Raw genomic sequence first — 22,262 nt, 5'->3', positions numbered from 1 at the left:
CTTGTTAATAAGAGATGTGATGTAAGAAGAATCGCTTCCTGTGATGACTATGTCATCTACATAGATCAATACTAAAGTAATATGTATCCCTTGAGTGAAAATAAACAGAGAAGTGTCTGCTTTGCTTGATTGAAAACCAAGTTGAACCAGATAACTAGAGAACATAGAATACCATGCTCTAGGTGCCTGTCGTAGACCATAAAGAGCTTTGGAAAGCTTGCAGGCATAATCAGGATGGACTGAATCTTTGTACCCCAGTGGTTGTTTCATATAAACATCCTCATAAATCATCCCATGTAAAAATGCATTAGAAACATCCAATTGTCTAAGAGGCCACTGATGATGTACAGCTAGTCTAAGGATAACTCGTAGTGTGGGCTATTTAATAACAAGACTAAAAGTCTCAGAGAAATCCATGCCCTCTGTTTGTTGGTTTCCATTAGCTACAAGCCGAGCTTTATATCGTGCCACTGTGCCATTTGAGTGTTTCTTGATTTTAAAAATCCATTGACACCCTATAACATTCCCATGTGAAGGTGGAGGAATAAGAACCCAGGTTGCCTGCTTAACTAAGGCCTCATATTCCTCTGCCATAGCCTTTTGCCACACATAGTGACGTATTACCTCAGAAAAATGTGTAGGTTCAATAGTAGGTAAAGAAGAAGATGAAGAAGAAGTTGAAGTAAGGTAAGAGGCTGTCGAGGCTTAAAGATACCATTTTGAGACCGTGTTCTCATAGAATGAGATGGACTTGCAGAAGGAAGAGACTCAGGAGGAGAAGGAATACTCAAAGAAGGAGAAAAAGAAGGTAGAACTGAATGGGAAGAAATAGGAATAGAACAAGGATGAGGTAAACTAAGAAGATCAGTACCAACACTAACTGTAAAGGGTACAGAATAAAACACAGGAACAGGAGTAGGAACAAAAGAATTCTGAACAGGAGATGATGGAATAATTGGATTTACAGTCACTATGATGTCTGAAAAACTAGTAAGCGGGATAGAAAAAGTAGAAAGCTGAAAAACAGGATCTTGGACAGAGGAGGTTTGAGAAACAAGAAAGAACAAAGTAAACGTAGATAGAGAAGAGGAATCTCAGGGTTTTCCCAATTCATTTCTGTTTTGATGTTCTCGGCAACTGATTACAACCAAGATAAAGCTAACAAACTATTTTCTCCACTAACCAACTCTCCTCTCTACTCACTCACTAACGTACCTCACTTAACCAACTCTGTTAACTACAAAACAGACCCACTAGGACCAGCTGACGTGGACACCTCTTTATCAGTTGAAAAAGAGTTGAGATCAGCTGCAGCTATGTCCTTCTCCTTCTCCTTCTCCTTTATACATGTCTAATGGGATGCAGGCTGATCACCTTGGCTGTGCCGAGAAATGATGCAAAATTGAGTGACTACCTTAAAGAGAAATGATCTCTTAAATATGGAGAAAAATTCACGAAATACATTAGTACCATCGATCATATTGCTAATTTAGTTTTTGTAGTCCATGTGCAGATAAAGGGGAAATTACAGTAAACCCCCTTTAACTACCATTCGGCCACACATTGCCCCCTTCAACTATAAAATCCAACACCTAACCCCCTTTAATTACCATTTCGTTGAATGCTACGACCATAACTGGAATCAACTACACCATGGCTGGAACTGGAATTTTGCGTGAAACTGAGATCTACTACAGAAACAATGTATGTAATCAGGGATAATTTGTTACATTAGCTTTTACTCTCTGGTTGTTTTTTTCCTTCTCTTTTCGGTCTACTGAAAATAACATTTTCGTACAATCCCCCCCCCCCCCCCCCCCAATCAGACGAGTTACTAGGACTTCGACAGTCAAATCGAGTTGTTCAATGTCACAATGACGATGCATTTGTCCAAACTCTTGAATCAACAGCAGATTGGGAATCATCTATCCAAATTGATTATTTTTGTGTCATTCGGTATAAACGACTTTAACTTGAATTTTCTCCCACCAAGCAAGGGGACGTTAAACCAATTGGGTCCCCAAGTGTTTTCCGAACTCCTCTTGGAAGCTCTTGCTCAACGCTTGAAGGTACAAAAAGAAGGTATTATTTTCTATTTGTTTTTTATTTTTTGAAAAGCAGAGAAAACTAACAAGGATAATTTTTTGTTTTCTGTTATTCTAACAACTATTTTTGTTTTGTTTTTTTGCTTTCGGAAAGATGTTGCACGGGCTTGGAGCCCGCAAAATGCTGATCAACAATATATGGCCCTTGGGATGCAACCCGATATTTTTTAATTCCTCCGCTTGCTATAACGAAATTGTCAATCAAAAGGTGCTCCCATATAGCACGGGGCTCCCACAACTGCTAAACGGGCTGAAGTCAAACATAACTGGCACATCGTTCTCTTTCTTGGATAAGTTAATTTGCCTTCATGGCAAACCTTAAGCAAAGCCCAACTTCTGGTAAGTTTAAACATTCACTTATGAAATTGCACAAGATTTTATTCTTCAACTTGATTTGCGTAATTCCATCCAAAGAAAAAACTTGATCACTTTGGTTTTTTTCCCTTCATGCGTAGGGATAACGAACACCAGGGATGCATGTAATTGGCAGTGTGGCGTGGAGGTGGATCACTACCTGTACGTTGACTCGTTGCATCTCACCGAGGCCGCAAGCCGGGTGTTCCCGTTCGCATGCTTCAACCGCACAATGTGCTTGCCAAATGTGTTGGGACTTGTTGTTGGAGCAGCCTAGGCTTTTTGCCAAAAGGAGGTGTCGTTGTACAGGGTTCCTTTTAAGTACTCTTGAATAGGGTAATTTTATTTAATTTGTTTTCCAAGAACTTTGCCTGTGTTAGGCCGTTGCATGCATGTTAAGGCCCCAACTAGTATTTATGGTGGTTAAATGTTTTAGATGTTCAATTTCCTCTCCTAGGCGTTTATCCTGTACTGTTGATTAAGATGGTCTGTTATTTGAAAAGTTGAAGTTCGACAGAACTATTGTGGGAAAACTACAATTTATTATTGTACCCAAAACTTGAATATATCGCTCTCCCAATGCATTAATGTGTGCATAATTAGTCCAAAAGGGTCTTAAAGGGGCTTGGGTTCAACACTAAATAACAACAAAATTTCTTACACTTCCCAAAAATAAAGGGTACGGTCGACTTACGATATCTGGAAAGATATTAATAAGGCCTTAAGCCTATAGCCTTCTCATGCTTTTCCAACTATATGAGCTCTCTTATATATACAAATAATATGTTGTTGTGGTAGCTACGAGGTGTGTAGTTGCAAACGGTGAGGTGTTAGATTGATTTACTAATGCGTAATATAGAACGTGTAATAGTGATTCAGTTCACGCTATACGTATTTTTGTCTTCAAATATACCACTTGTTTTTGCAAAAAAATATCATTCAAAGAATAAAGCTAAGAAAAATGAGTTGTCATGGATACTAGTGAGTATTTTGGACAAAAATACCGTTTATACAATAGTGTGAACTCACCCAAATTTACAAAATATATATTGCACTGATATTTATTTTACATTTGTTACTCTTTTTTAAAAGATTTAATTGAGTTCTTTTAATTGGGGTGGAAAATTATTACAAATTATTGATAAACGAAGCTGCAGATCCAAGTTTCATTTCTTGAATTTTGATTGAAAAGTTTGAAGATAAGATCAACAAACTTAAACACATCAAGTTCAGCTGATTTTTACAAGACCACTCATAAAATATTTTTAAATTAATAAACGGTTCTGATTATTCGGGTTGGACCCAAAAAATGGGCCCCGTGTGCCATATGTTCATTTTCGCTACCTCTATTTTCGCTACCTATAGTCAGGTTCGAAATATTACATAGGATTGCAACAAACTACAGGAACTATCTACGGTTGAAGGTTGAATTTTGGTTTATAAAATGAATAATCTGATTTCTATCAATAATAATAAAGATAAATTGTCCATTTTACAAAACAAAATTCAATTTTTGATACTCTTATAGATGTCCGATGAAGTTTATTTTTTACATAGACATACTACTATGTGGGGTCTACAAGATGAGCAGTTCACATCAACCCCACACTGTAGGACCGAAAAAAAAGTGGTGGTGGAAAAGGGGGATTTTTCACAGCCAGTGAAAAGAATTTAATCTGTTGTTAATAACCCTTAGTGTATAATTCTGTAAAGGTTGGTTTCAGTTGGGAAAGTCTTATTTTTGTTTTTATTTTTCAATTTTGGTAGTTTTCCTATTTTCGGGATTCTTTATTTTTCAGTCTGTTTTTAGGGTTAGGCCTTATAAAAGGGGTTGTAACCTAATTTTGTGATTAACTTTTTATCAATAACATTCTCAGAGTTTATCACCGATCTCATTCACTATATATCAACATCAACCATTAAAACAAATTAATTAATGCACACAAATGTGCGTGTGAGCTGTTTGTTCCTAGCTATATCAATATTGCAAATTAATGCACACAAATATGCATTTGAGAGCTATATAACTAGGGTGGTAAAAATGGCTCAAGAAACGAAAAGCACATGCATGCCTGTCTGAGGTACTAATTAAATTGAATTCCCTCCTAAAATTTCAAACAATGCATATGGTAAGCTAATTCCTTGGACAAGTAGTAAATACAATTAACCTAATTTAGGCTTTGGGATTATGATGAGAATCTTTGGAAGCGCTGTAAAACCTCATCTCATGCACATCGAGGCGTTAATTAATGTTTGAATAATTTTTCGAGGTGTTTATTAATGTTAGAATATTTTTTTGAATGACATTAAAAAAATCAACTCAATCAGTAACTATACTGCTTTATTTAGTTATATAAATTTTTATTGAAAATTAGGATCCTAAATTTAAAATGAGATATTGAAATATTATATCAAGAACTTACTCGATGAAGTCAGTGAATAAAGCGTGTCACCAATAACTCTAGGTGGATGTGGTTAATGTGTTGTTTTGAAAAACATGGCACGTGCAAGACAACGGCATGGAACACGCACGGGCACGAAAAAAGCACGACAAAGGCACGGAACAAGCACAACAAAGGCACGGAATAAGCACGAGCACAAAAAAAGCACGGGCACGGAACAACATGAGTAAATTAATATAATGGGACAAGTTGTCATATTTATTTTTTGATATTTTGTGTAAATTACTTTCAACGATTAATAATTTTGTTTTGCCGAGCAAAACAAAAACCTTCTTAGTCAATGGTCTTTGCTGTGGAAAACTTGATTCGAATTAGTAAGATAAATTTGCTGATCAAAATGGACCATTTAGTTCTCAAATTTACAAGTATACCATAGAGTATTTTTGGGCCCAATTCCTCGGTCCCTAGACGGTGTAGTAATGGAAAGCATTGCCGACAGCCCAACTACAATATTGGTAAATGTTGTTCCCATCATTCATTTTTTGGCCATTTAATGTACTGATGTAAAATCTTCCTAACAAAACAGTAATAACTTGTGTTAAATTAGCAGCCACTCTTTTGGGCTTCCACTTGTCCCTTCGTACAAGAACCTTCCACAAGCTAGCAGTTCCACAATTGGAGTGAACTACGGGTATGCTGGGTGTAGGATTCTACCACGAATTGAAAATATAAGTGTTAGTAGTACTTTATCTCGTCTTCTCCAAATATACATGTGTTTTCAAATTGCTTTTGACTTTTACATTTTTTAATTTTTTCAGGGCAGTTGGATATATTTGATGTCCAAATCAGTAAAATCAATCCCACCTTGAGTAATGATTTGAGCAAAATGTTCAACCAAGTAGAGCTTCAACAATATCTACAACATTTCATCTTCCTAATTTTAGTTTGTCAATGGCTACAACCTGAACTACATTCAACCCAATAATGGAACACTATGGACATTGACGCCTGAGGTCTTTGCGCAGTTTCTATTGAATGAACTTTCGTGTGACGGTAATCGACTAGCGAGCTCTCCTCCCAAATCATTTGTCTTGTACATGATTAGTTTATTGCATATAAGTAAATGGATTAACAAACATTTTCTGTTTGGATAGACCTTGTACAAATTGGGAGCGAAAAAGTTTGTAGTGGACAATATTTGTCCCCATGGGGTGCACACCAATGTACACGAATCAGTCTGACCCATTGGCTATTTGCTACAACAAGAGCATCAAGCTACTGCTGATGATGTACAACAATAGCCTCCCCACCACTCTGATGAAGTTACAATCTAATCTACCTGAGTCCGTTTTTTCAAACTCCAATGACTTCCGTTTTGTTTCCGACTTGAAGTCAAACACTACAAGAAAAATTCAATTGGGTGACGAATGAAAATCGTCACAAATTGCATGTTTTTCGTCACAAATAATATAGGTGACGAAAAAAAATTTGTCGACTAACGGTTGTCGAGGATTCCTACCTGGTGACGAAATCTATTTTTCGTCACCTATAGTGCCTTTTGATGACGAAATATTTCGTCACCAAAAAGTGAATAATTGGTGACGAAATTTTTTTCCTCACTTATTGTGCTTTTTGACGACGAAAAAATTCGTCACCGATGGGTCAAATTGGTGACGAAATTTTTTGTCACTAATATAGGAAATCGGTGACGAAATTTTTCGTTGCGAAAGATGTTTTCATATGAGAAAAGAAATCTATCTTTCTTGCTCCTGCTGGGTTTCGAACCCGAGTCCCTTGAGTTTTTCGCGCAAGCTCCAACCAACTGCACTACACACACTTTTCAGTAAATATTTGAAATATCTAATATATAACACATATGCTTAACATGAAAATATATTTCGAATGTAATTTTGGACCTTTAAATATTAAAATTAGCAATTTTGATAAACATGAAAGTTGTAGGCAATTGAGTTATTGTTCAAACCCAATTTGAATTATCTCAATCGGAAATTTTAGTAAAGAGTTATGTCCGAAATACATTTAGTGACAAAGCGCAATTCATAAATTTCGTCACGAAAGGTACCCATTTGACAACGAAATATGTTTTTTGTCGCTGAAAGCGTTAAAATGGTGACGAAATTATTTTTCGTCACCAAAGTTAAGCATTTGGTGACAAAAAAAATATTTCGTTACTAAATTGCTCACATTTGGCGACGAAATATATTTTTTGTCACCAAATGATTATCTTTGGCGACAAAAAATAATTTTGTCACCTTTTTTAAGCTTTCGGCGACGAAAAATGTATTTTATCGCTAAATGGGTACCTTTAGTGACGAAAATATTTTTTTCGTCGCTAAACAGGCATAATTTGTGACGAAATTATTTCGTCACGAAAGTTATCAAAATAGTGACGAATTTATTTTTTCGTCGCCAAATATACTCTTTTAGTGACAAAATTAAATTTCGTCGCCACTTTTTCGTTACTAATTTTCATTTTTCTTGTAGTGAAATGTCGGAAGATATGGTAAGGGTTGTAAGTGAATTATAATCATTGTTAGCACCATTTTTGAAGCTTTATTATATTTTGGTGTCTCATCATTCTATTGTTTATAGGCTAACTTCATGTGTTTGTTGTTAGGTGCTTCCAGGGATAAGCAACACCACATGAAGTTGCCTTTCATAATATTTTGGTGGGATACCATGCACCGATAGGAATAGATACCTCTATTTTGATGTGGTTCACGCCACCCAAGCCGCAAACTACGTGTTTTTGTTGAACTGCTTCAATGGCACACTATGCTATCCTAGAAACATTATAAACCTTGTTGGTGCTCAAGTTTATTAACGTACATCATATAATTGTTTTATTATAAATGGCATTAAGCTAGTCGTTTTTGTTTATCAAATGAAATAGTACCCAATTTCTTAATTTTGAGGGGCTAGTTAACTTCGTGAACTGAGATTTTTGCTTGCCTCTCTGCTGCTCGGTTTGGTATTTCATGATTTTTTTGGTTTGGCTTCTAGGATTCCAATAAAATTATATTGACTATTTGTTGCTTTACTTGGTATTATTTGGTACATTTTGGTATGTTCTATCCTTACTTGGTACATTTGGGAATGTTCGCAAAGGTTTGAAATGAATCAATGGGCTAACAATCTATGTGGGTAACGTTTGGTTGTTCTCAAAATGAGTTCTTAACCCTTGTCAAAAACTGCTTCGAAATACAAAACCATTCACTGAATGCAAGTTTGTTGACCATCAACCAAACACGTTTGCTTTGTTTAGATGGTAATTGGGGACAATGCACGGGAGAGACACTAAAAAATTTCATTCATCATGAGTGATAAAAAAAAAATTCATTAACCATTTATGACAATTAGCATGTTGTTGTGAATAATTTTTTATGTTTTGATGATTATATAAAGCAAATACATGTGCTTCATGAATTTATATTAGTTGCACATATACAAATTCATTTCGTGCATAGCACGGGTTTTTGCTAGTAAGGAAGTAATGAAACAAAATATTTTTCTTACGATTTTAAAAAGAAGGATTTTTTTTTAAATTTAAATTCGGATATTGAAACACTTTTGGACAATTTGGATGATGTTCTACAGCGCTCGATGTAGTACATCCCTGAACAATAGGACTCTGATTTATGTGTTTATATTTGTCAATTTAAAAAATGATGCAGAAATTTAAATTCAATTACATGGTATGTACTCTCTTTTTTATTTCGACGTCAAGCAACATGGTATGTACTTTAATAGTGGCACATGAGTTTCTTTGGTGTTTTGAGTAGTATCATTTATGGATTGAGGGACAAAATGGGAACTCCGGGATACAGGGCTCAAGTTGAATTCTTAATCAAAGAGTTATACATTGGTCATGCATATATAAATGCAACAATGACATGTAAACGAACTTAGAGGGAGAAAAGAACAGTGCATGTGATGGTATTGGTTGATGAGATAGAGAGAGAGTACGTAGGGTGTGAGGTGCAAGCAACAGTGCATGTGATGGCATTGTTTGGCGACTATGATTGTTTGAGCCTTAAATGATGATGAGTTGATTCGAGGTATTTAGAGTCCGTTTTGCTTTCTTTCTAAACCATCTTTTTTAAAAAGAAGGTAATTTCAAACTCACATATTATGAAAATGAAAAATAATTTTTTGATTTTTTTGCACCGTTTAAAAAATCTTAATAAAATCTATCAAATAAAATACATATTGGTAAAAAAATTATTTGTGTAAATACATAATTTTTAAACTTGAAATTACTTTATTTTTCAAAAGCACTTTTAGAAAGAAAGTGGAATGCCTCTTAAACTATGTAGGAAAGCGAAATAGAGAGAAGATTTGGCTGAGGGATGTGTGCAACAGTAGTGCATGTGACGGTATTGATTGATGGGTATATGTGTGGTGATTATGATTTTTTGAGTCTTAAATGATCATGAGTTATTTCAGGTCCGGTATTTATGTGACGGTATTGGTTGATGGGTATATTGGTTGACGGTATTGGTTGATGGGTATATGGACGGTGTAGTAGATGAATAGTAGTGTATGTAGCATCTCTCTATGTAAATTAAACTGCCACATCAATTACAGATTAATAAAATTGATTAGATCCAATCCAACGATTAATTAAATATAAGAAGGAACCCTAAGAGACATTCATGGTGATTAATAGAAATAGAGGTAGGGATTCTAAATGTCTTCCAATTAACAAAACATATTGCGACAGTTTCCATCACATAGTAAAAGCTCAATGGATTATCTATCTAGTTTTCTTACTTACTAAGTTATAGCATCCTAATGACTCTGCTAAAGAGTAACATATACTCCAGGTTCGCGAGCTTAATCAAACCGAATACTGTCTGGTTTAAGTTATGCTCATTTATTAAATGAGCCTAAAATTGAGGTTCAGGTTCATCTTGTTTAGCACCCAAATTGAATTCAAACGAGTTTTTGCCGAGTCAAGCCTCAAACAGTTCACGAACAGCTCGACTCATTTGCAGCCCTTTTGATAACAAAGTAAAATTTTTACGTGCAGTGAGATTGGCCCAACATTCCTGAACCAAGTCTGCAATCCGGTATATATTTTACAAAACTTGGGCCTTCTAGATGGGCTATTGTTTGATCTACCTTGTAACCTGTAAGCCTGCCGAGAAAACAGGCCCACAACATCTAAGAGGAGAACTCCCGATTTTTCATATCTTTTTATCCAGAAATACGTGACATAATAACTAATTAAGAACTATTTTATATGTGTATTAAGATTTTGCAATTCATTATTTATATCTGTCGTAAAATATTTACCTATAGAATTCAGAAGTCTTGACATCTACTAATTTCTTACTAAGTAAATGCTCATCACGAACTTAAAAACTTTCGCTTTTGATAAATTCCTCAAAGAATATCTGGCTGTTAATTTTAAGCTCTAAAAGATATTAAACAACCGACGATACATTGTATCCTATGGATGGCATAGACGTTTTCATTTTCATTTTTCATGTTGCTCCTCGCACAATATTTGGAGTTGTTTGCAATTTTTATTAGCCGAGGAATTAGAATATTGCTATAAAGACCAGGTGAGAATTCTTCAATATTAAAAGTTTAAAACTATAGTTACGTGAAGTTAATTCTAAGTATGTAACAGAAGAAGTCGATTTGAATAGAACCAATACCACTAGGAATTCTCCTTAATTACATTTAATCTCAGAATTAAATTAATTAAATCTCTAAAATTGAAGATGACAGTTTTAACTAAGCACAATGGCAGAAACTTAGCTTATAGTAACTATTTATAAGATAGGTTTCCCACATTCATTTTAGAGATTGTACGTGAACAACCAGGTTAATTTCATCTTCTATCATTCTTTTAAGGTAAGTTTTTTTCTATCGAGAAACCATGCTTAGTGAGATGGTTTGCTCATGTCTCCCCTCGGTGGAAACCAAGGCCCAATCCCCATGAGGGGCGGGGTTTGGGATTTCAGTTAACTATAAAATATGCCCCCACCCCCAAAAAAAAATAAAAATAAAAATCATCTTCTATCATTCTTTTCAGTTAAGTTTTTTTCATCTTATTAATTTGTTCCTTACATCTCTGTTTTTCTTTCTAGGCATGAATATTTTGACCGTTAAGTTTTTACATTCAATCTAAAAATCTACTATCATGACTATACTTCCAAGGGACTTTTACATCTTTTTGCTTGCTAGCTAGGCCTAGGATCATGAAAAAGTAAACAACTTGCGTAATAATCCTCTGTTTGCTGCCTGCCATCTGATAAAATAGCAAGTTCCCAGTTAGAAAAACAACAACGGAGGTTTCTGTATCATGCATTGAAATACTGTACTTTTTGTAGGAATAAATTGAAGCAAATTAAGATGGCGCGGGCGAGGGCGAGGGCGTTCTCCATATTAGTTGTTTTCCAATGTGTACTGCTTACTGTGCATTTTCTGCTCTTCATCAAGACATGCCATGCGAAGAATATCTCGAATATATATGTATTTGGAGATTCAACGGTTGACAACGGCGTCCAATGGAGTGATGAATTATCCGGAATGAATACATGTTATGGGCCTTATGGCATGGAATGCATATGGTACACCCCTTGCAGATACTCAAATGGAAGGACAGTTCCGGAAATGATAGGTAACTATCACCAACATCTTAGTCTTCCATTGATTTTATTTTTTTTCAAAAAGGAAGTAGATACTATATATTGCTTAGTCGTGGGAAAGAATATTACACAGTTTCCTTTTGACCCATTTCAAGTAATTAACAACGATATTCGTAAAATAAAATAGATAATTCTTTAATACCCTTTGTGCGCCACAGACATCTCTTCATATTTTGGGACTAAACAATGTCATAATTAACAACATTTTGCAGCTAACTCATTCGAATATTTAAGGATGCCAAAATCATTTGATGAATCGGGGTTATATCCTAAATTCGGAGTTACCTATGCATCTCCATCAGCAGGCATTCTTCCTGAGACCGAAAGTGCATTAGTAAGTTGATCCCCTTCATTCTAAAATTTGATATTAACAATATAAACGGCAGGTTCAAAATTTATTTTGGACATCACACCATGTTCACTAAATACCTCCACCTCCACCACAGCAGTTGTGCCCCAAAGCAGCACTACCACCATCATTTTCGCCACCACATGCAGCTAGCTGCCAGCAAAATATATGCCACCACATCCACCAGTTATGCACCACTGCCACCATCCCACCACCATTTCTCCACCACATCCACCAGCTAGCACATCCTCCTTGTTTATCAACCAAAAGTACACCTCTACTATCTGTCGTTGCCACCTACACTTTATCTCCATCGTATAGAAAAATGAAGGAGAAAAACTAAAAACGTGGAGATAAAGTGTGGTAAATTTTAGCTTTTATTCTTTTAAACAACGTCTAAACCTTCGACCAGCGACTTATTGCGACACCTTAAGCGCAAGTCTGCTACATAAATGTTTTCAAGGTGTGGGTTACAAATTAATCGGCTTAATTGTGTAGGGAAAGAACCATTGTATGGAGAAACAAGTGGGTTTTTTCAACGAGACGTTGGAAAAATATTTGCGGCCAAAATTTCAATCCAAGCAAAACCTATCCGAATACTTGTCGAATGCGGTATTTTTCATTAATATAGGTAGTAGAGATTACAGCCACAACTATCTTCAGCCTGAAGACTATAATAGCAGTCGTCAGTACAATGGTGAAGCTTTTGCTGACCTTCTTATAAACAAGCTTGGAAACAACTTAAAGGTACCTCCAAATTCTTTAGGATGTTTTCATTTTTTTTTTTTTTTTTGTTTTCTTTAGGATGTTTTCCAAGGGTAAAGATAATACAGTAGTAAATAGTAATGTTTTGCAGCTTCCTCTTTGTTGTACTTCAAATTTCCATATACTGGTGCAGGATCTATACAACCTTGGTGCAAGGAAGATGGTTATTTCTGAACTTGGTCCACTAGGTTGTTTCCCGTACGTAATAAACGGCCTTAAACCAAGAAGCAGATCATGCGTCGACGATGCAAACAAGTTGGCTTCCATTTTCAACAACAAGCTGAAGGTTAAGGTTAAAGAATTGGGTGACATGCTGAAAGGATCAACTTTTGTGATAACCAGAATCTTTGATCTCATTAAGAGCATGATTGAAAATCCTATCGGTTACGGTAAGTAAGTCAACCTCTAATTTGTTGTTCTTTTGGTTAATCCTATTTTCCATCTCTCATTCGCAATCAAAAGATTTCCTTTTGAAAGAGATCGAATAAGAGAAATGTGAAATAGGACTAACCTGTCCAATCCATCCCCGCTTAAGTCAAAAGATAGTAATGTCTTCATTACCATTTACCAGTACTATTCATTTAACATTGAAATAGTATAGCACCATGTCATTTTGTAATTATTTCCTATTTTTAAGAAAGAATAAACACAAGACAATATCAACAAAAGCAATTAATAGTCACCCTAGTTTGGACCTTTCCAATTTAAATGATTGTGTTCGTTAACTACATGAATAGAATAAGTCTTCAAGCTAGTGTTATATTGTCAATCTTCAGGGCTAAAAGAAACGAGATGGCCATGTTGTGCAACTCAAGAAAACGGGCTATGCAAAGTCGATAAAACAGGGTTGTTGCCCCCCAGGAATCCTTTTTGTCCAGAAAACGCTCCTACTCCGCCCGAATTTATCCAGCCAAAGAGCTCGAGCGGAAAGACCACAGAAGGTTTGTGTGAGGACCGGACATCTTATCTCTTCTGGGACGAGCTCCACCTGACCAAAGCTGCTAACAAAATCATAGTTGATAAATGTGTTCATCCTACTTCAGGGGGCATTTGTTCTCCGTACGATATCAATCAACTGGCCAACATATGATTTCCCTCTTGATCTTGGCAAATCAGAAATAATGCAAGCAATTGGCTTAATTGGCATGTTCCCGGCTTGTCGTTTACAGAGTGGAAAACAAATTGGACTACTAGACTTCAGATTAATTTGGGGAATTCGTAGTTTGTATTTATGCAAGATGGAACGGTTTTGAATCGGGTGATCATATTGAAGAATTTGTGAAATTGTTAGGGTTTCACCTTTAAGAAATCAAATCAAGATCAAGAAAGAGAGAACAAAGTAAATGTAGAGAGAGAAGAGGAATCTCAGGATTTTCCCAATTCATTTCTGTTTTGATGTTCTCGGCAACTGATTACAACCAATATAAAGCTAACAAACTATTTTCTCCACTAACCAACTCTCCTCTCCACTCACTCACTAACCAACCTCACTTAACCAACTTTGTTAACTACAAAATAGACCCACTAGGACCAGCTGACGTGGACACCTCTTTATCAGTTGAAGAAGAGTTGAGATCAGCTGCAGCTGTGTCCTTCTCCTTCTCCTTTACACCTCCCCGCAAACGAATGGGAAGATTAGCTACCATGAGTTTGGACTTTAGAAGCTGAAACCTGGATACAGACAAAGCCTTGGTGAAAATGTCAGCTAGTTGAGCTTCGGAACTAATGTGATATAACACAATCTGCCTATTCAGCACTTGTTCACGAATGAAATGATAATCAATCTCTATGTGTTTAGTCCTAGCATGGTAAACGGGATTGCAAGCTAATGCAATGGCAGACTTGTTATCACACCATAAGACATGTGGAGTAGAAGATGGAATATGCAATTCAGAAAATAACTGTTGCAACCAAACCAAATCACTGGCCGTTTGTGCCATGGCTCTATACTCGGCCTTAGTAGAAGAGCGAGCCACGGTGTGCTGTTTCTTGGCACACCAAGAGACTAAATTATGCCCCATGAAAACCCCAAAACCTGTTGTGGACCTTCTATCGACTGGATCCCTTGCCCAGTCAGCATCTGCAAAAGCTGTGAGGGTTAAGGGCCCTGGAACAAAGTGCAACCCTTGATGAACAGACCCTTCTATGTATCGAAGTATGCGTTTGACAGCCTTAAAGTGATTCAGCTTAAGAGCATGCATATGTTGACAAGCCACATTCACAGAAAAGGATATTTTAGGCCTAGTCAATGTCAAATATTGTAAAGAACCCACCAAAGGTCTATATAAGGAAACGTCTTGAAAAAAAGAATCACAATCTGGTATGCTAGGCTTAACTGAGGCAGGAGAACCAACAACTTTACAGTCTATCATGCCAGCTCTAAGAACATCAGAGGCATATTTAGCTTGGGAAAGAAAAAGACCATAAGGTAAAGTGGTAACTTCAATACCCAGAAAATAATGAACTGGTCCCAAGTCCTTCATAACAAACCTTTGACTGAGCTTGTTAATAAGAGATGTGATGTAAGAAGAATCGCTTCCTGTGATGACTATGTCATCTAAATAGATCAATACTAAAGTAATATGTATCCCTTGAGTGAAAATAAACAGAGAAGTGGCTGCTTTGCTTGACTGAAAACCAAGTTGAACCAGATAACTAGAGAACATAGAATACCATGCTCTAGGTGCCTGTTGTAGACCATAAAGAGCTTTGGAAAGCTTACAGACATAATCAGGATGGACTGAATCTTTGTACCCCAGTGGTTGTTTCATATAAACATCCTCATAAATCATCCCATGTAAAAATGCATTAGAAACATCCAATTGTCTAAGAGGCCACTGATGATGTACAGCTAGACTAAGGATAACTCGCTGTGTGGGCTATTTAATAACAGGACTAAAAGTCTCAGAGAAATCCATGCCCTCTGTTTGTTGGTTTCCATTAGCTACAAGCCGAGCTTTATATCGTGCCACTGTGCCATTTGAGTGTTTCTTGATTTTAAAAATCCATTGACACCCTATAACATTCCCATGTGAAGGTGGAGGAACAAGAACCCGGGTTCCCTGCTTAACTAAGGCCTTATATTCCTCTGCCATAGCCTTTTGCCACACATAGTGACGTATTGCCTCATAAAAATGTGTAGGTTCAATAGTAGGTAAAGAAGAAGATGAAGAAGTTGAAGTAAGTAAGGTAAGAGGCTGTCGAGGCTTAAAGATACCATTTTGAGACCGTGTTCTCATAGAATGAGATGGACCTACAGAAGGAAGAGACTCAGGAGGAGAAGGAATACTCAAAGAAAGAGAAGAAGAAGGTAGAACTGAATGGGAAGAAACAGGAACAGAACAAGGAGGAGGTAAACTAAGAAGATCAGTACCAACACTAACTGTAAAGGGTACAGAATCAAACACAGGAACAGGAGTAGGAACAAAAGAATTATGAACAGGAGATGATGGAATAATTGGATTTACAGTCTATATGATGTCTAAAAAACTAGTAAGAGGGATAGAAAAAGTAGAAAGCTGAAAAACAGGATCTTGGACAAAGGAGGTTTGAGAAACAAGAGAGAACAAAGTAAACGTAAAGAGAGAAGAGGAATCTCAGGGTTTTCCCAATTCATATCTGCTTTGATGTTCTCGGCAACTGATTACAACCAATATAAAGCTAACAAACTATTTTCTCCACTAACCAACTCTCCTCTCCACTCACTCACTAACCAACCTCACTTAACCAACTTTGTTAACTACAAAACAGACCCACTAGGACCAGCTGACGTGGACACCTCTTTATCAATTGAAGAAGAGTTGAGATCAGCTGCAGCTGTGTCCTTCTCCTTCTCCTTTACACATATCTAATGGGATGCAGGCTGATCACCTTGGTTGTGCCGAGAAATGATGCAAAATTGAGTGACTACCTTAAAGAGAAATGATCTCTTAAATATGGAGAAAATTTCACGAAATACATTAGTACCATCGATCATATTGCTAATTTAGTTTTTGTAGTCCACGTGCAGATAAAGGGGAAATTACAATAACCCCCCTTTAACTACCATTTGGCCACACATTGCCCCCTTCAACTATAAAATCCAACATTTAACCCCCTTTAACTACCATTTCGTTGAAATCGTGAGGATGCCGTTAACAGAAGTGTTGGATTTACCTTATTACCCATTTTCTTTTGCATTACATATACCTACTCTGCATTGTACAAACTGGGGAATGCGCAGGATTTCAACCTCACCACTCTCCGAAAACTCTCACATGTCAAAGGCATAAGGAAACACGGATTTCACAAACGTGAAGAAATCAGCTGTGATAGACTACGATAGTTTATCAATGTGTGTTCTAATTTGACAGCTAGGGTTTGTGAAATTAGGGTTTACTAAGCGGGGAGTGAGAAGGAGAGGGGAGAATCCGCTGCAGTTGTTTGGTATTGTGAAGACCAGGACATGAATCGACTCAATCAAGTGACTCGGATGGAGCACGAAATCAAATACAAGATGAGACGCAGATTTCAATTAGATTCTAAGCAAATTGGCAAGAAAAAGTGCAAATTTTTCCTTTGTCTAGACTCCAAATAATTTCACCACCCAACAGCCTAACCAAATGACTATTCAAATCACAAAATTCTTTTGATAAAAAAAATAACCATCCATGAAAGGCTGAAACCAGCCCAATCTGAATCCCGCCCCATTGGAAACCAATCGGAAACACTACAACAAAACCCAATCAGAAATTGAAGCACAAACCCATAAACGTTGATGATGTCGACAACGGCGATGATGATGACGCCGACGAGGTAGAACTGTGACGATGTAGAACCGTTCGAATTAGCCTCCATAGCAACGAGAGAGAGAGAGAGAGAGAGAGAGAGAGAGAGAGAGAGATGGTCTAACGATGCTCAAAAACCTCGCCACACCCAGCGAGGTCTGTACGAGCTTCGCTCCTTCGATTCAGCTCCCAAAATGCTAGAACAGTGCTTGGGCTCACGCAAGTTGTGGAAGATCAAGCAGGTCCTCCGTAGAGAGAGAGAGATGAGTCGTCGGTCCGGTGGAAGATTGAAACGGACGATTAGCTACGTCGTCATTTTGTCGACGTCAGAAGGGAGTTCAAGGAGAGGAGGATGGGGGAAGGGAGTAGCAGCAGGGGCCGGTCAGACAGGTAGGTTTTCTCGATGGTGCCGCCGCTTTTACCGAGGGCGTGTTTTGTTTGCGCAGCTTAAGGTGGGGTTTGAAGGGGGAGTTGGTGAGTTGATGAGAGAGAGATGGGTTTTTAATATGAAAGGGGAGATGAGGGCAAAGCAGTCCACTATTTGAGTTCCTTCGAAATAATTAACAGACTTCAAACGACATCCTCATGATTTCATCGAAATGGTAGTTGAAAGGGGGTTAAGTGTTGGATTTTATAGGTGAAGGGGGCAATGTGTTGCCGAGTGGTAGTTAAAGGGGGGTTATTGTAATTTCCCCGCAAATAAATACAAGGGTATTTCATTTAGGGCGCTGCTATTCGCCGCCCTTTATTTCTCCCATAGCCCACTACATTTCAGTAAATGGTTGTTGAAAATCATAAATAACATTTCGGTAAATTGCTGTTGAAAACAAGATTATATTTCGGTTACTACATGGCGAAAATATGTTCAACTTTCGTAATTAAACAACTGCCAAACATACATTTTCGGTAAATAGCTGTTGAAAAAAAAATTATATTTCGGTAATTGGATACTGAAAATATATCTCAATTTCGGTAACTAACTGTCGAGTATAATTGAAAATTTTTAACGGGTTATGGGAGAAAATAGAGAGCTGCGAATAGCAGCGCCCTTCATTTATTGCCATCTGTCTCCCTGGTTAGTACTAGCTAGGCTTATTTTGTGCCAGCTTTGTTTTTTCGTTTTTTTTTTTCTTTCTTCTTTCAATTACATCTCATTGGTATATTTTTGTTCGATCGTCTCTCCGTTGATGCATGGAGGCACTACTGGACCAGATCACCAATTTACCGTGATGTTTTAGTTTTTACCATCAAACCCTTAACTTGGATTCATATTATCACCAGCTATCCTAAAATCCAATGATAAAAATTAACAGATGTATAAAAGAAAATTGATTTTTGCACTCGAAAATGTATCATCAATACTTCGAAAGTGGAGTACGAAAATCAATTGCATATGTGGATTGATTTTCACACTCCTCTTATATAGTGCAGATGGTAAATTTTGGAGTGCAAAAATTAACGTCCTAAATTAATGACGACTAGCCATGCCAGTACGTTTTTTCACGACATTTACTTAGTGTTATGGCCATATGATTTTCACCATACAATAAGGTAAAGGCAGTAGACTCTTGGATTTCGGTTTCTTCCTAGCCAAAGTCGTTTTTAGGCTTCGGTTTATTCATAGAAGTTATAGAGGGCATCGAGTGCTTCAATTTCAACACAAGAATCACCCAAAATAGTTGAGATTTGATAAAATTGTTGTGGTCCAAAGTTCAGTAAAAATATCGGATTATCATTCCAGACAGCACGCAGGACTTGTATATATTAATTACCTTTTCATCCTACTTAGAGTGGTTTTCGGGTTTAGAAATCTTCATGGAAGTTGAAGAGCGTTCCAAGAATAGCAGAAAATGGTCAAGACCTACTTGATTTGTTTCCATTTTCATCCTTCTAAGTTGATTTGTTTCAAGTGCATGTCAACATCCTACAGAGCAGGAAAAAAGTAATGCAAACTGCATCTTACATTTGTTCATATTGCAGCTGGAGCTAAATCAAGCTTCCAACTGGACTAATCAAGCCCATTTTAAGGGTCAAGAGAAGCTGGCAGTTTTTTTTTTTTTGGTGCCTAAAATTACCTATGGAAAAGGGTCCAACCTTATAATCTCTTTAAAAATTCTCAGTTGAGAAGTCCCAGTTTTCCTCAAGCCCACTGTTTTATGGGACAAACCATCATATATAAGTGATGTTATTGAGTCCTTCAAGTTCAGTAGCACAAGCATGACATTCAGAAATCCTTGTGTTAGCCCAACCCCATAAAGCCAACACCAATAAATTATCTTTCTTGGCGTGCAGTTTATGCACAAACCATCTAAAAAGCATTGGACAGCGGCCGAAAGACTCCTCTGTTATCTCAGAGCAAAATTTTTCTAAGACGTCAAACTACTCCATTTTTACATGCCTACTCAGATGCCAATTGGGCCGAAAATCATGACGATCACACTTCCACTACAGCTCATTATTGTTTATCTTGGTGGAGCTCTTGCAAACAACGTTCTGTTGCTCGATCATCTACCGAGGCTGAATATCGCGCCGTGGCAGCCACCGCTGCTGAGCTATTTTGGCTACTGTCTTTTACTTGGTGAGCTTGGGGTCTCTCTCACCAAAGCTCCGGTGATCTATTTGGGGCCACTTATGTCTGTGCAACTCACATGAAACATATTTCTATCGACTTCCATTTCATGCGTGATTTGGTTTCCAAGGGACTACTTCATGTGTCGCATGTGGCCGGCCACCACGGACCAGCTCGCTGATGCCCTCACCAAACCATCGTCTCGACCACCACCTTTCTCTTCTGAGGTCCAATATTGGTGTCTCCAATGGGAGCACCATCTTGGGCCGGGGGGCGTGTAAATGGTAAGGATATAAAAGAAACCCTCCTTCATAACAAACCCTTTCAACTAGATGTAGATATAGCTAAGGATAGTTTTTCAAATGTATTGCATGCATCACTTGTAATCTGCATCTCCTGTAGCCTATTTAATGGATTGTATAGATCAATACAAAGCGTGAGAAAATATTTCTTAACTCCAGTTAAGACTAAAAGCATTTATAACTACGTACCACATCAGGCAAAAAAGCAATGTCAATGTAGATCAAAGAATGAATGAGTAACAGAAACGGAGATCTCTTCTCATTGATTTCTTAACTGCTTGAGTTACAATGGTACAACTGCCACATTATAAGGCCAGGCTCAGCTCACATCTTCTTAACAAACTTTTAATCAAGGCCACTAAGGTCTAACCACACAAGCTACATGCAGCTCTGCAACAGAATAAACAACTGACTATTTTTCCCAGCTAACTGTAAACTAAACACTCCTTAATGACCCTTATTAACAACCAACACTAGAAAACACAAAAACAGCACGACCGGCAGTAGACCACTGAAGTTATTCCTCGAATGATTAATCAGCTAGGCGTGGGAGGCCCATTCACCAACCCAATCAGGTTCACCGGGGAGCACAGACTCCCCTTGAAGCACTTTTCGGCGAACACACGGTTCGCTGCCCCTGTTGTTCGTACATCATCGATGTACAAAAAGTGTTCACAATTTGTCCCCCTACATTGTCCCGTAGTGTCTGTTATGCCTGCATACAAAAATAAACACACATATGTTACGCGTGCCATAAAGGTTATGAGGCAAAAACTTAACTAAGCATATATCAGATTTGATCATTGTTAGACTGATTACCGTAGGTTGCCGGGTTTTTCTTCAAATCTCTCACAAACTCGAAATTATCCGAGTTTGAGAAAGACGAACCGGCGAGAGAGGAGGCCAGACCGCTAAGCATTCCGGGAATACCGGTGCTATAAGGTAGCAGATATCGATTCACTGTCATGTTGCAGCTGTCCAAGGCGTCTGATGATTTGATGTAATGTGGTGTGCATCCAAGTGGCCAAACGTTGTTTACGACCATCTTCCTCGCTCCCAACTTGTAGAGAGCCTGCAAGTTTAAAAATGATGCATTAATTCATAAAACCGATAGATGTTTTTATACCTGCAAGATGTTTAAATTATTCATTTCAGAGGTGAACTACCGTTAGCCGAATTGAGAATGCATCCAGAAGCACTTTCCCAAATGTTTCCGGCAACAAAGTGCTGAACGTGCCGTTGCTCGGGGGTAGGTAGTTAGCCATAAAATCATTGTTTCCAAAGGAAACGATGAATATGGAATGGGACATGTGGTAAAGAAGATCCTCTTGGTCCATGATCTGGGGCAGATCATTCCGCAAAGTTTGGTTAAACTTGGACAACTGTCCATCGAAGCTCCAGTCCTCCTCAAACTGTAAAGCGAAACAATATTTTAGTTCAACTAGCATACACAAGATGGCGGAAAATGAAGTTGATTCTTGCTCCTTACAATATTCTTGCCCGGGTATGGAGTTTCGGGAAGAATGCCCGCATCCGGGTAGGCGTAATTGACTCCAGTCGCGTTACTCATTTTGGAGTGATCTCGGTATATACTGATGTAACCCGGAACTATTGGAATTCCGAGATAAGAAGCTGCAACGACAAGAAGAAATGATTTAATTTCGGAAAAGAAATCTTGCAAATCTAATTAGGCTTTTTAAGATGAGATCAAAGGAAAAATAAAATACAGGATTTTAGAAACGAATACCCATGGAGTCAGCTATATTGTTGCCATAAATCGGATCACGGATGCCAATCATGTTGCCAGGATCTACGGTTGAGTCCCCAAAAACATAAACGGCCGGCACAATTGGAACATTATCTTGCGGAGTCCCAAATGGGATCAAGACTAGTATACAGATGATCAATATCATGAGGAGTCTCATTGTTTCTTGAGTAGTACTCATCAAGCCTTTCTTTTATCTCTC

At 37.6% G+C, this 22,262-nt stretch overlaps 2 protein-coding genes across 2 annotated transcripts; both read right to left on the bottom strand.

The window, feature by feature from the left end:
- Nucleotides 1–14,166: 14,166 nt before the first annotated feature.
- On the bottom strand, nucleotides 14,167–15,450 carry LOC131299776 (uncharacterized mitochondrial protein AtMg00810-like). The gene has a single exon (XM_058325353.1). It carries the CDS (start codon nucleotides 15,448–15,450, stop codon nucleotides 14,167–14,169), a length of 1,284 nt encoding a protein of 427 aa, XP_058181336.1.
- Nucleotides 15,451–20,979: 5,529 nt separating this feature from the next.
- Nucleotides 20,980–22,262, bottom strand: LOC131301674 (GDSL esterase/lipase At4g16230-like). Its single transcript, XM_058328055.1, has 3 exons — nucleotides 22,043–22,262; nucleotides 21,462–21,927; nucleotides 20,980–21,367 (listed from the first exon to the last, which is right to left on the bottom strand). Exons 2-3 carry the CDS (start codon nucleotides 21,741–21,743, stop codon nucleotides 21,086–21,088), a joined length of 564 nt encoding a protein of 187 aa, XP_058184038.1. The 5' UTR covers nucleotides 21,744–21,927; nucleotides 22,043–22,262; the 3' UTR covers nucleotides 20,980–21,085.

Source organism: Rhododendron vialii, chromosome 9a, assembly GCF_030253575.1.
Source record: "Rhododendron vialii isolate Sample 1 chromosome 9a, ASM3025357v1".
Classification (NCBI taxonomy): Eukaryota; Viridiplantae; Streptophyta; class Magnoliopsida; order Ericales; family Ericaceae; genus Rhododendron; species Rhododendron vialii.
This window is presented reverse-complemented; position numbering and strand designations above follow the sequence as displayed.